Here is a 13,850-nt window from a genome sequence, read left to right as displayed (position 1 = left end):
CCAGTTTTTCTCCGCTGACCAATGTTCATGTCCTACCCTACAGAATGCTCCTTTAGTTATGCTGGCACAAATTTGGTTTGTGCTGCACTCTATACCCCATTAGGGAACAGATTTGTTAGAACAAGGAAACCGCAAGAAATGCAAGTGGATGATAGTGCATGGGACAGGCTTAGAAGAGGCTGAGTCACTGCAACTGAAGCGAAAGTGCAATTGCAGCAAGGGGAAGTAAGTTAGGCAAGTGATGTTACGAACACACATCACTAAATTGGCCTATTCCATTTTGGCCCACACTATCCCTTGCCATACTACAGAGGAGCTTCAGCACATTCACATGGCTAAGGCACTGCTGACACACCTCATGTTTGTGCTTTTGTAAGAGCACTAAGCATACTGATGGCTCAAACTTCACTATGTTGAGGTGACCTTCTAGGTATCTTCTAATCATTCCCTAATGAAACATACTCAGTAAACCAAACCTTTCTAACCAGGATCCATCCCTCGTCCCATAACCCCCACGAGATATGATGTGCAGAATCTTAATGTCTTTTTTTTTTTTTGTAATTTTCCAATTCTCCCTTACAGATTAATGTGCCAGATGTGTCAAGTGCTTTATTGCCACAAACATGAGCTTATCTGCCATATCATTTGCTGTATATAAATGACTGCTCATCAAGTAAACCAAATGATGCTAATGATAAGCTGCAAAATGACAAGTTCACTACTTTTGGATCACACGTATAGGTAAACGGAGAACAGTTTAAACACACTTCAGCAGTTTAGCCCCCCCTTGCCATAATTTGTGTTTTCAGAACACTCCATCAGGTGGATCCATGAGGGCTGGATTCGTGTATGATGATGTAATTACCGTGACTGCAAATACTTGCCTATCCATTCCATACCCAGTTGAAAGACCCAAAAGGGCACTAAGGACTTGTATGGAATATATAGCACTTTTACAGAATTTAAATGCACCAAATATGGTTCCAACTAGTGAGTAGACTCAAATCCATTTCACAAGTAAGGCAACAAAGCACAAGTGTTTTTGATTTGCCTACCAGCTGCTGCATTAGAAATAAATCCTGCACCTCCCAGTTTCCATACCTTTCCTCAGTATGACTCGGCACCATCTGCTGTGAACTGGAATATATGCAGGAGAACAGAAGACCTGGCTGCCAGGTGAGTTGAGGATGCTTGCTCACACCCAGGCTGTCCCTGACCCTCAGCGACACCTGGAGGAACGCTGGCATCAGGACTGCTCCCTCGTAAGCTTCAGGTGGTTTGGCCAGATGCCCAAGAATGTTAGGGGACTGGGTGATCAGAAGTGACCGGCAGATCTAGCAAGGACCTACTTCTGACTTCAAATCCCCTCACAATCCTGGCAAGTCACAGAACAGGTCCCATCAGCGACTGAATACAAACTGTCAGATTAACCAGCATGTTGGAGCAGCTGCATGAACACAGCTGTTTTAGGAGCTCACCTCTACAGTTTGTCAAGAAAAAACCTGACAGACTGACAGATGTCAGAGAAGGAAGAAAGTAATTTTTTTTTCAGGTCTCTCCAAGAAAATCATCACAAACATAATATTCTCCAGTATATAGTGGTAAAATCTGAGGCACCAAACTGAACACTACTTAGAAGCCTCTGAAACAAAGGAAGCGGCAGCTGCACATGCAGTCATGAAAATATGCTGCCCTTCCAGCAAGGGTCCTTCACACCTCAGGGTAAATCCGGCACTAAGGTTACAGACACTATTCTAGGATAAATCAGCACTACTGCAGATATTCAAGTCCTTGAGAGATTATTCCATTGCTTTTACCATTGGAAAAAAAATTAAAGCCTGTTCTAAATTTCCCATTCAGGTTCAGATGATCACTCATTATCTTACCAATCTTCAGCAAGCAACAAATGTAATTTATTTTAATTTCTTAAGGATGTAAATCTTTTTCCTCACTCAGAGACTTTTCAAGAACAAAAGTAGTAAATTTCTTTATTTATCTAGTTCTTATAAAAGAAATACTTACACTAATTAGTAACCGATATCATATCGATACCTGACATTTCACAAATTTACAGAACAGTATTTATTTATACTGACCTCATCCATATAAAAATGTTCTTTTTATATAAAGAAACTTCAGCTTTTAAGCCTAAATAACAAGTTTGATGTTTATCTCTTGACAGTTGTAACTGTGCTATCTTGAATACATAACAAAGGAGACTCAAACTAAAGCTAAGAAAAGGATTGATATTTCTCAAAATAAGTGACAACAGTGTCATAGAATCATCGAATTCAAAATATTCAGGTTATTTCTTCCCATCTGCAGCGATTTTGTTCTGTTACATTAAGACTTGTTATAACCATTTGTAAAGGACACTACATCGCTCCTTTATAACGAGCACAAAACTAATTCACTGTTTAGCAACTTACTCTGTGTTAACTAAACTTCATTAAAAATAGAAACAGAAATCTATCTGGTGAAAACAAAGAATTCTATGTGGCAATGCAGAATGGAAATAGAATAAAGAAAACAAGTACGCAGACAAAATAATTTAAACTTTCGCTTTTTTCCCTTTAGGTGGCTTTGCAAATAAGGAAGGATTGATCTGGTCTCTAGTGAGACCTCTCACTGAGAAAAGCCTTGCTGCTCGTTCCTGTAAAGTGCCTCCACATTTCAGTCCTAAAGCCATCAATTGCATCTTCAGTTTATCTAAACCCAGCACTTCCATTTCAGCAGCAGAGTTGAATGCGAGTAGGTCTATTGGTTCCACCTCCTGCAAAGAGAAAAACAACCAATATCACAATTATTTTCTTCCTGACAGAGGGAGGGGGGCAAGTATAGACAAAATACTTGATTTTGCAGAGGACCTTAAATTAGGATTATCTCGAAGTCTTTATTACTTTACTTAATGAAGCTGATCTATGTTTCCATATATGTTAGGCTGGATATTCTCTTTATTAGCAGTATCTATTTTATCCAGGCAAAGCGTTACTGCATCACGTGCAAGCAAATTTATGCTAGCTAGCAGCTTAGCCTTAAAACACGCACATCTGAACAGAAATGACACACCCAAGAGCAGGGTGAATGCCCAGGTGGGCTTCATACCCAGTGTCCAGGTGTGCTGCTACAATTGTACTCTTTGCAGTGCCTCTGCCAGCTAGTTAAAGGCTCACCCTAACATGTCTAGACAAGCTGCAGACAAGTTTAATCTTGCAACATACACAGCCTCCAAAACAGAAGCACCAGCCATTTTAAATAAGCATAGGTGATTTTTTTAATTACTCCATTAGAATTAACACATTCTACTTGCAATAGCAGAAGGAAAAAAAATAAAAATACAAGTGGCAGTACTTAAACCTTTTCCCCAGGAGACAAAATAGATGGCACTGTTTTTATTCCCAGGGAAGTTAAGTACTTGCCAAAAAAAAAAAAAAAAAAAAAAAAAGACTAAAACCAACAGCCCATCACCTCATCTAGCAGCTCCATAGCTTAACCTTGGCTTCCAGACTCATAACAAAGCTATCATCCCTTTTTTAACGACACGCAGAATACAACGATATGCCCCTATCAGTAGCAGGAAGGGGGATGAACAATTATTCTAGTTGTTCTAATTGCAGTTACACACTAATTAAAGAAATAGGTACAAATAAGATTAATAAAAAAAGCTCATCTTGACACATTAAAAGTTATGAAAGTTTAATCTTAAAAGAAAATTGGTATATTCACAGGATATTCTCTGGATTACCAACAAAGTAAGGTTACCAACAGCAGGTTACCCAGGGTTTTGTCCACAGAATAATGCAGACAAGGACATTACAACTCAACAGCAGGAATTTACTAACTCCCTGACTGCTAGCACATTAAGAAGGACAACAGAAAATCAACCACAACTCCTTCAGTGTTTAAAGCAGCTATTAGTCTTGGGGCAAGTATAACACTGGAGGTATCAAAGGGACTTTGGAGCAAGGAGCATCAGCAGTGAGACTACTAGTGCTAGTTGTTTTTGTTGAGTTCATAACTCAGCAGAACCAGAACCTTTGTCCTGCTAAGCGCACAAAAAAGGCTGGTTGCCTCATTATTCTAGTCCTACTTAAAAAAAAAAAGAAAACACACAAAAAACATCAAGGACTGTTATAAAAATATTTCCACCTGCAATAACAATCTGCCACTGGTGGAGTTTCCTGTTCTAAGAATAGGCAGCCTCACAAATACTAAGCAAAAGGTAAACAGTGGAGAACGGTAAACATCCATTTTAAAATAATGTCCCTGCTTTAATAGTACAATAGATGATCAAGTTCTGATTTATCAGATTATAGTCCCGATCTTTTTTTCCCCATTTAACTGTATTAAACCTTTACTTTTCAGAATTCAGCCATTGGCAATGGCTGAATTAAGGGGAGGCCTTCTGCTCTAGTTGAACAAAGGCAGAAAATTCAAGCAACTCTTCTAGCCTGAAAAAATACTTGATACATCATTTCCCTCTCCAACCCCACCCACCCCCGCCCCCTCCAAATGTGAGTATTATCCAAGGGACAATGAAGCACAAATATTGGCAACGTTCACTGCCAAATATTAGTTGGGCTTTCATCAATTCAGTGGGACAAGCTGCACTCTCTTCTGGTTGAAAGACCAATGCAAAGCCTCTGCTGCAAAAATCCCGTCATCCTCCTGCCTATCACCAGAGAAGGAACCTCATGGTCAGCACTGCCCCTGATCCAGCTGAGGGTGCTCTGACACTAACCCAAATTGCCAGCAGGAATAATGGTATAGCAACAGTATAGAAGAGCTTCTATCACTGATACAGAAGATGATCGATTTTAAAGCCATTCTTCCACCATCCACTGCAAATTCAGGCAAAGCCTGTCACCTACATTAATCTTTCTTGTCTAGTAAAAGGCGCTGCTGCTTTCAGACTTTCACTGGTCAAATGGAAACTGAAATTTGCAGCAGACCAGGGTTCTCAGTGAGCTAGGCTCAAGTGTTTTATAAATAAAATATTGAGAAACACTGATCAGCTGATTGGTTTAGGGAGCATATACATGCAACAGCTTTTAATTTTAAAGTTTTGATCTTAATGTTTATAATTGACCACATTATAAGCAAGATTAATCAAGTTGGAGAGTGGTAATATCTCAAGAAGTATTGATAAGAGTCTTTCATCCTGCAGAATGGTTTTATTTTCCTCTACCTTCTGCATCAAACTCTGGATCCAGAATTCCTTATAACATGGAACAAGAAAAAACAAACAGAAAAAAATGCAGATCTTGGGAAAGACAACACTACACAGCCAAGGGAACTACATCTTAGTAGAAACTCTAAACTAAGAAAAATCTTAATTTTGTTAAGTTTTGCCTTAACCCACTATATTTATGATCTCTCAAGACTGCCACTTTACTACAATTCTACTTCCTGCATGTGGAGCTAATGGTTACCAGTGAAGACACTGTCGGCTAAGAGCCTTACTTGGCTGCAGTTGCCATTATCTTGCACATTCCCTTTTCGTAAGTATGGAAACACGTTATCTTCAGTCAAGCAGTTTTTCCTATTTAACCTTGGGATTTTTTGTGCTCTGTATCAAACCCTGAAGATTCTATTAGCTTCTTAGGTGGAGAATTATTCTAACTCGAGCACTTATATCTAATGCCTTAAATTCAAATGATGCAGATCCTTTCCCCTTCCCTTTGTGGATCACAGAAAAAAAGTGATCAAGTAAAAGCAACTGAAGAAAGAGACCTAGTATGTTTTGTACTGTTTCATACTTACTGTGCTCTGAGACTGGTCCATTTCCTGCACCTTAGAAGAAACATTTTCTTGCACCTCTTCTTTCACGGCTTGGGTTGCTTCATTGCTTTCCTGGGCCTCTTCCTTCTGGGGCTTTGTCATTTCACTATTTTCATCAGCCGGAATTTCGGTTTGCCCACCTTCATGCATCTCCCTTTGCAGATCTCTTCCACTAACTTCTGGCTGCTCCGGTGCCTTCTCAGCAACTGGGCTATGTTCTGCTGGATCCACAGGGCTGTTTGAACACTTGCTTGAATTTCCAGCATTTTCACTGTATCCGCTGCCTGATGGACAACTTTCGTCAGATGCATGAGGGGAATCGTTTTCACTGTCATTCTCAGAATCTGAACTGTCGGTATCATCCAATCCTTCCAATCCCAGCCTGCAACAACCAGTACATAACAAATATTTATCTAAATTTCACCTTCTTAATTCTAGCCTTTTTCTTTACAAAAGTTGCTTCAAAGAGATATACTGAACTACTCTAGCAGGTATTTAGAATAGTTTAGTAAGATGAAGAGCTGCTAATATCAAACAGAACCTGACATCCCCCAAGAGCAGGTGTATGTCTTAACAGCAATCCCAATACAAAAGTGTGTGCTAGCTATTGCTACTCCAAGCACCACTGGAGACTCATTATGCCTTCTCTTTCATGTTACATGAGGAAAAAACAGCTGTTGTGGTTTGAGGTTTGTTTGGTTTTGGTTGGCTCTTTTAAGTTCATTTTAAATTGAATTCGTTAATGGAAAAAAAAAAAAAAAAAAGAAAATGGGTGTTAGTAGAACATAACCATATTAAACAGGGCAGAAAAAAAGGATGCCTACTTTTGCAAGCAAAGTTTGCTCCTGCTGGGACAGAATTATATGAAACCATCAACATTTACTTAAGAGTTCTCACGTTTAATCAGCTACATTTACTAACTGCTATTTAAGTCTACTTCCTGGATGAGATGTTTGCTTACATTTATCAAATTTTCATTAAGTTCAAAGTCTTTTGGAGTCATAGTACTTACAAAAAGCATTTTTTCTTTCCATATTTTGTTCCATTCTTTCCAGATTCACCTGGACGCTTCCGACTACTGCTGCTTCCCGGTGACACTACTTTGCTAGAAGTGGCCTGCAGTCCTACAAAAGGAAGTCAAAGTCCACTTCACTGATATACAACTCATAAATAGAATTTAAAACAGGCCTCTTTATTTCAGATGCAGTATAAAACACTAACTGGAAATAATCACTGTCAGTGCACATTTATGGAAATTCAAAGCTTCAAACTCAGCAGCGACAAAAGATTTCTTCTTCTTCTTTACTAAGACAGAGTTAATCTTAAAATTGGATTCCTGATGTGAACTCTTAGTTTCTACATCCCATTCAGCCTCAAGTTTCACTATCAAGCTGCCAGCAAGGGAACAACCAGTGGATAAATAAAATAACTACAGAGAACAGTAAATGAAACAAGCTATTTTGTAGCTGTATTCCATTTCTAGTTTTCACATAAGACCTGATCAAGTATTGTCATTTTACTGAAAATGATTACGTAATTCTTACTGATGAAATACCAACACTACCTTCACAGAACTTTGATATTACTGTGAGATGACACTGTAGCACAGTAAGATAAAGTATCGCTAGAATCTGTGTTACGCTGCTCAATGCAATTTAAGAAAAGCAGTAGCCGAAGAGGAAAAAATAATTCAACACATTTTACTGGATTTTAAAATGTAATTCAACTGAAAGACTTACTGTCAGCATTTTTTTTAATTTCTTTAATTTTCATGCTGGGCTGCGGTCATAGGGGCTTTCAATTTGCTTTATTTTCTGAGGAGACAAAGTAAAGCTAAACTGCAATACCTTTAAGGACTGAATCTTCTAGCCGCTCAGCCATTTCATGACACTGCTGCTGGTAGTCCGGATTTGTAAAGTAGTGCTTTGGCTCTGCAAGTTTCCGCTGCAGCCTTTCCAAGCGCCTTTGCTCTTTTTCTGCTTCCCGTTCTGCTTGCTGCTTCACCCATTCTGCCATCCTGCAGATTACAGAGCCATGAAAATGAGAGCATTTCCAACATTTAATGTAATATTTGTTTGTTACTTTGCAATTACCAAATGCTGAAAAACAAAAAGATTCATGCAAATTACTGAATATACAGGAAGTCTGCTAAAACAACGAGAATAAACTTTATTCTAGAAGCCAGAAACAGCGTGAAGGTCAACTTTCCCCAGTATCATGGCCTTGAAGCCTCAGACAGAACTGTGAGACTTTCAGATTAGAAATCTAAGACATGTATATCAGTCTTCTCTCAGAAGAAGGTCAGGGTACAATCACCTCTATTTTTCAATAATACATTAATACCAAAAGAATGCTGTTGACCTCCTGCTCTAGGTGCCCCTGCTTGAGCAGGGGGAGAGAACCAGTTTACCTCCAGAGGTCCCTTCTAACCTCAACCATTCTGCGATTCCAGTCTACCTGTGCTTATAGTTTCACTTTCAGTCCTTTTAGTATTCAAAATAAAAATTCATTGCTATAACAGCCTGTCATATGACCTCTTTTGTTAATAGTGAGTTACGCAGTCACTTTATTTTATAATGCTAGCTTCTAATAAAATGCCTCACGCTTTTTCATGATTGACATCTCGAAGTCTCCTTCCACTGAGATCTCGGCAAGCCTCTCTATTTGTTGTCTTTTCGATCTGTGCACCAAGTGCTCGCAGCATAGATCCAAACCCTGAGGAAAACAAGTAATCAAGAATTAGATAAACAGAAACAAATGGAGATGAGTTAATGCAAAACAAAAGAATTAACTATGGAAATATAGTGAGTTCAACACTTCTTCCCTCAATGCTACTGAAACATGGGGTAAGTTGAAAATTACAACACATTAGAAATGTCACCAAGTGACACTTTAGGAGTTAGCCATACCCACTTCATCAAGATGATTATGATGACAATGTTATGCTGGACAGCCCCCCAAAATAGATTTCTGTATGCTCCTCAGCTACGGCTAACTTTTCTTACCAAGTCCCATCTTATGTTGTCTCAAATTTGAGAAAGACACTTAACAGCCTCGAAGAGACAATGTGGATTAATAAAGTCCTTTAAGCAACTTGAAAGTACCAAGCACAGTTTTTCAATTAAAAGCCAAACACATCTGTACCATCAGTGCCCTCAAAGTACCTTTAAGAAGTGTTGCAAATACCAACCCATCCAGATAGTCTACTGGATCATGAGGCAGAAGAAGTACTGTATTCAGCTAATAAAACCCATTACTGCCATTGGCGATGAGAATTTATGTAGCTCATTGAACACGCTATTGAATTTCACATTCTGAATAGTAAGAACCTAGTTGTTACACCTAGCCAGACATGCTCCCAAAAATCAACAGCAATGAATTCATTAAGATCGCAAGTGCTGAATTAGACCTGGTAATAGAGCGCTCAGTCTTCTTATAAGAGGATAAGCATGATCTGTAATTCTTTGGGATCATACAATAAGTCTTGATATTTCTGAACTGTGCCTGTATGCCTATTTTTAATCAGTCTTTTATGTTACAAAGTCAAATCAAAGCAGACAAAATTGTCAAAGAGAAATTTTTAAGCAACTCCAACAGCACATCAGTACACAGAGTGAATCACAGCATGTGCATCCTGGGGCATCCCAGGATAACTGAAACTGACAGACAATAGGTGAGGAAGATGGCTGCTATACAACAAGCAGCTTATAAAACATGCAATACTTTTAGGACACTTAACCAACCAACATGATAGCTCATAAGCTAAAGCAGAAATATTTCTTTTCAGTTCTTTCTAAAACTATGAAGAAGGCAAAGCAAGCTGAGATGCAGTCTGATGCAAGGCTGCACCATTATTCAGCATTTTAGCTCAACGGCCAGAAAACTTCAAGAACTGGATTCAAAAAGCAAACGTATATGGACTTCATTTATACACAAATATACTCCGCTAAACTTGTTTCATCCTTTATGTTAGATTTTAGAGAATGCCCACATTGTCAGTGGCTGCACGGTTTTCTGTGATTAACACATCATCTACAACAACATTAAAATATTTTAACAATACAAGCAGCCTGTTTTAGGCCGAAATCTTTAGTTCTCAGGGTACTAAGACCTTGGCTTTATTTTTTCAAATAAGAAAAGACAAAATCAATTAAGTTATATAACATATTCAAGCCACAGACTATTTGTAGCTGGAATACTTGTCATAAGTGACAGCAAGTGAAATTTAGGAGCCTAAGAAGCCTTTTAAATACAATTTTGATCTTGAATTCACTCAGAGGCACCTTACAGATTTCTGCTAGTAGAGCTACGCTAACTAGGGATGCAAAACAGAGCAGTGCCAACAACGGCTGTCACAGAACCACTGAACCATCTAGGTTGGAAGAGACCTCCAAGATCACCGAGTCCAACCTATGACCTAACACTAACAAGTCCTCCACTAAACCACATCACTCAGCTCTACATCTAAATGGCTTTTAAAGACCTCCATGGATGGTGACTCAGCCACTTCTCTGGGCAGCCCATCCCAATGCCTCACAACCCTTTCAGTAAAGAAGTTGTTCCTAATAGCCAACCTGAAGTAAACTCTCAGCTTTGGCTTTACTTTGTGGACAGCCCACAATCATCTGCATTACGAGATATCTGCTACCAGATTACAACTTCTGATACCAGTATCGCTTAAGATATGAAATAGATAAACAAATAAATAAAATTTAAAGCTCAGACGTGAATTAGTAAGGAAACGGCGAGGCACAAACCTCCTTTTCCCCCACAAAGCCTCGTTTCCAGACTATACACCATGCCATTTTGCAGTTCGTCGTCGTCATCCGCCAGCCGCCCATTGCACTTCACGTACAAACTTTCTTCGGGAATACACTAAAAAAACAAACAAACAAGCACAATTTTGTCACACGATGGGTTGAAAAAACGAAACAACCTGACGAAGTAAGCCGTTAAGGAGGAATCAGAGGGGTTGGAAGGGACCTCCCCGGTTACGGCACGGAGCCCGCAACCCGGCCCCGGGCGCTGCCCCTGCCCGTGCCCGCTGCCCGCCGCTCACCAGCCGCCGGGCGCAGTCCCTCAGGAGGCCGCGCACGGAGCCGCCGCCGGGGGGCAGCGGCAGCGGCCGCGCCCGGGAGCCCAGCGGCTCCCTCAGCAGCGCCAGCGCCATCTTAGCCCCGCGCCGCCAACGGCCGCCAACGGCCGCCCCGCCCCGCGCCGCGCTGGCGTCACGGGCGCGCGGTTGGGTGACGTAGGGCGGGAAAGGGGGGGGGGGGGGGGGGGGCAGGGCTGTTGCGGGGCGATACGGGGAGGGTGGGATGGGGATATTGGGGATGATGCACGTAGGGTCTCTGCCCTGTCTTTGGGTGGTTTAGCTGTGCTGCTAGTGACTATTAGCTATTTATTTATTTATTTATTTATTACTTTAGGGGGTTTCCTAGTTGCTGGGCTTCCATTTTTTTTTTTTTTTTTTCAGCTGCTATCGGTGCAAACCTCCCCAAAGGTTACCTGCGTGTGTTGTATGTTAACCTTCAGGGGTGAAACTGACGTTTCAGTCCGTTCAGGGACCCAATTTATCATTTTTATCTGTGTAAGGTCATTCTGAGCATTTAGGTGTTTTTACCACTGGCTCATAGTGGTCGGTCTAGGGGAGTCTGCATTTACCATGAAAACACTGAAATGTGAGGACCTTGCCTGGGAGGGAATAGAAGCTCACAAGCAGTGTCCTGATATTCTGCTTTAGGAAATGGCTCCGAGAATGGTTCATCTGGAGTGCTGCATAGACAAAATGCCCTGTCTGCCAGTGTGCATGGCACAAGCAATCTTAAAAGCCGTTTCCGCCCCTTTTCTACACTAGATAATTGTACCTTTCTGATTCAGATTGATAAGTGCAGCCTACGAGGTTATAAAGGCTCTTTAAAGCGTGTCGCAGCGCCTCTGTGAGAACATAATAGCAGGCAAAATACACACTTTCTCTAAACACGCTTGTCTGATCTGCCGCTTTGGTAGTGGTGGCAGCAGCATGAGAAGCGTGGCAAAATACTGACAGTGTGGTGAGTACAAGAAACGTGCAGCTGTTGTGTGTCCAATCAAAGGTGGTACAAATTGCAGGTAAGGAGGTGCAGGGCAATGGATTTATTTGTCCTGCTCACTCCTACATGCATTTTAGTGTACAGTTAGGGAAGAGGCCTCAAACTCTGGAACCTGGGGCTGATTCAGTAGCATAGTTACATAAAATGCTTTTAAATCAGGATGAAAGTTGAGCTCTTTGTGACGGACAGTAGCTACCCGTAAGCAGGGGGTTCGAAGAGTGGTTAGCAGAAGGTGTACAGCTCTATCTCTGCAGAAGGAGATGTGTACAATGGCACGATGGAGATCCAAGCAGTGCAAGTATTGCATTCTTCAGTGGCTTCGAAATGCTTTCAATGTCTTCAATATAGCCATCTGGGGACAGGATGTGTAAAGGTAGGCTGCTGCTGCCTGCATCTTGTAAGGACTCTCGCAAACACTGGCAGAAACACGGTCAGGCTCGGCAGCCTCCTGCCCCTCTATGACTGCTACGACAGTGTCAGTCACCGAGAGCCGGGGCTTTTTGTGCAGATACAGCCACACAAATCTGGCCTGCAGCCAACGGATGGCTGATACGGTATTTCCAAGGCAAGAAACGGCCTCTTAGCTTCACATATCGGTGGAATTATGATCACTGCGGGATGCAGCAGTGCATCCCTACACCCAAAGGGTGGAAGATGGGCAGAGTCGGTGCGATCTGAGCTTGGTGCGGTTGCTCCATGCTGCCGGCAGCGAGCGTGGCGGATCAGCCGGGCACACCTGCCGCCTCAGCCGCCTTCCTGCCGGGGGAGGCTCGTCCTGGCTCCCCGGGGCCGCCTGCAGAGGAGGCTGGACGGGTGCCGGGGCCGGCGGCTTATCTGGCGCCGGGCGGAGGTTTATCTGCCTGCCTCAGCTATGGGCCCAGGGGCTCCCCGGCCGCCCTGCAGGCCGTTAGGAAGGCAGATAGGCGGCCATGTCAGGGCCTGGGGCGAATTGAAGGTCTCAAGGCGGCCGTGCTTTAAAAGGACGGGGCTGGTCCGTGCTTCTGGGCTGCTCTCGCCTGTGGGAGTGCCGTGCTGCTCGGCTGGGCTGTGTGGAGATGGGGCTGTGCTGCCAGGCGGCCCCGAGGGTGTGTGGCAAACAGAGGTGGCATGACCCGCAAGCGCGGACTTCACGTCAACAAATGCATAATCAATTAAGGGGATCTCCCCATGGGATCACCTTGGCAAATTAATAAATCAAACCTGGCCGGCTCCTGCTTACACTGTATTCGTTTTCACAAAGCATTTTGACCCAGTCCAGACACCCCTTTGCTATCTCGCTCCCAAGAGCAGGTTGGTATTTCTGAACTGCGTGTCGTGTGGTCGCGGTGCGACCATGCAATCTGATGTCCCTGTAGCCAGGAAAAGCTGTGGTGATTTTGTGCTGGATCAGGCCCCAGTTCGGCCCACGCTGTATTTTAAGTCACATGGTGCTGTTTGTTTCATTTATAACCACGTGCTGTATCTCTGGAATGCATCTAATATTGAATTCTGCTGGATTTTATTTTTTTTTATTATTCATGTATCAGATTGAAATGTAATTGGCAATACACGAGTTATGCATGTATATGTATACACAGATGAGTAACTATTTTCTTAGATCTGCAGGCTTTCAGTTTGCATTCCAAGGGCATGATTCATTTCCTCCTCTGAAACTCCGGCTATTGGCACTGAGGGTGTGGAGCTTGCCAGTACAGGCCAAAGAATAGGCAGAGATATCCAGGAAAGAGTTGGTCCGCAGGACTGTCCAGTAGAAGTGCTGAATCAGTGTAATTCACAGTCCACTTCTTACGTGTCTTTTCTGAATATTTTGTTCTACCCTCAGGTCTGTGCTGCTGACTTCCTGGCCCTGGTAAGTGTTGGCTGAATTTGGCCTGCAGATGCATGCAGTAGCAGTAATGCACCTGTGAACTTGAATGCTGACAACAGTGGAGTCATAAAATAAATCAGGCCCTTTATAGGTCATACATTGTCACCTCA

General features: G+C 42.2%; 1 protein-coding gene across 1 annotated transcript; it reads right to left on the bottom strand.

Moving 5' to 3' along the window:
- Nucleotides 1-543: 543 nt before the first annotated feature.
- On the bottom strand, nt 544-10,982 carry SDE2 (SDE2 telomere maintenance homolog). Its single transcript, XM_032184592.1, has 7 exons — nt 10,841-10,982; nt 10,539-10,656; nt 8,385-8,496; nt 7,629-7,798; nt 6,794-6,905; nt 5,764-6,163; nt 544-2,773 (listed from the first exon to the last, which is right to left on the bottom strand). Exons 1-7 carry the CDS (start codon nt 10,949-10,951, stop codon nt 2,552-2,554), a joined length of 1,245 nt encoding a protein of 414 aa, XP_032040483.1. The 5' UTR covers nt 10,952-10,982; the 3' UTR covers nt 544-2,551.
- Nucleotides 10,983-13,850: the final 2,868 nt, after the last annotated feature.

Source organism: Aythya fuligula, chromosome 3 (assembly GCF_009819795.1).
Source record: "Aythya fuligula isolate bAytFul2 chromosome 3, bAytFul2.pri, whole genome shotgun sequence".
NCBI lineage: Eukaryota > Metazoa > Chordata > Aves > Anseriformes > Anatidae > Aythya > Aythya fuligula.
This window is presented reverse-complemented; position numbering and strand designations above follow the sequence as displayed.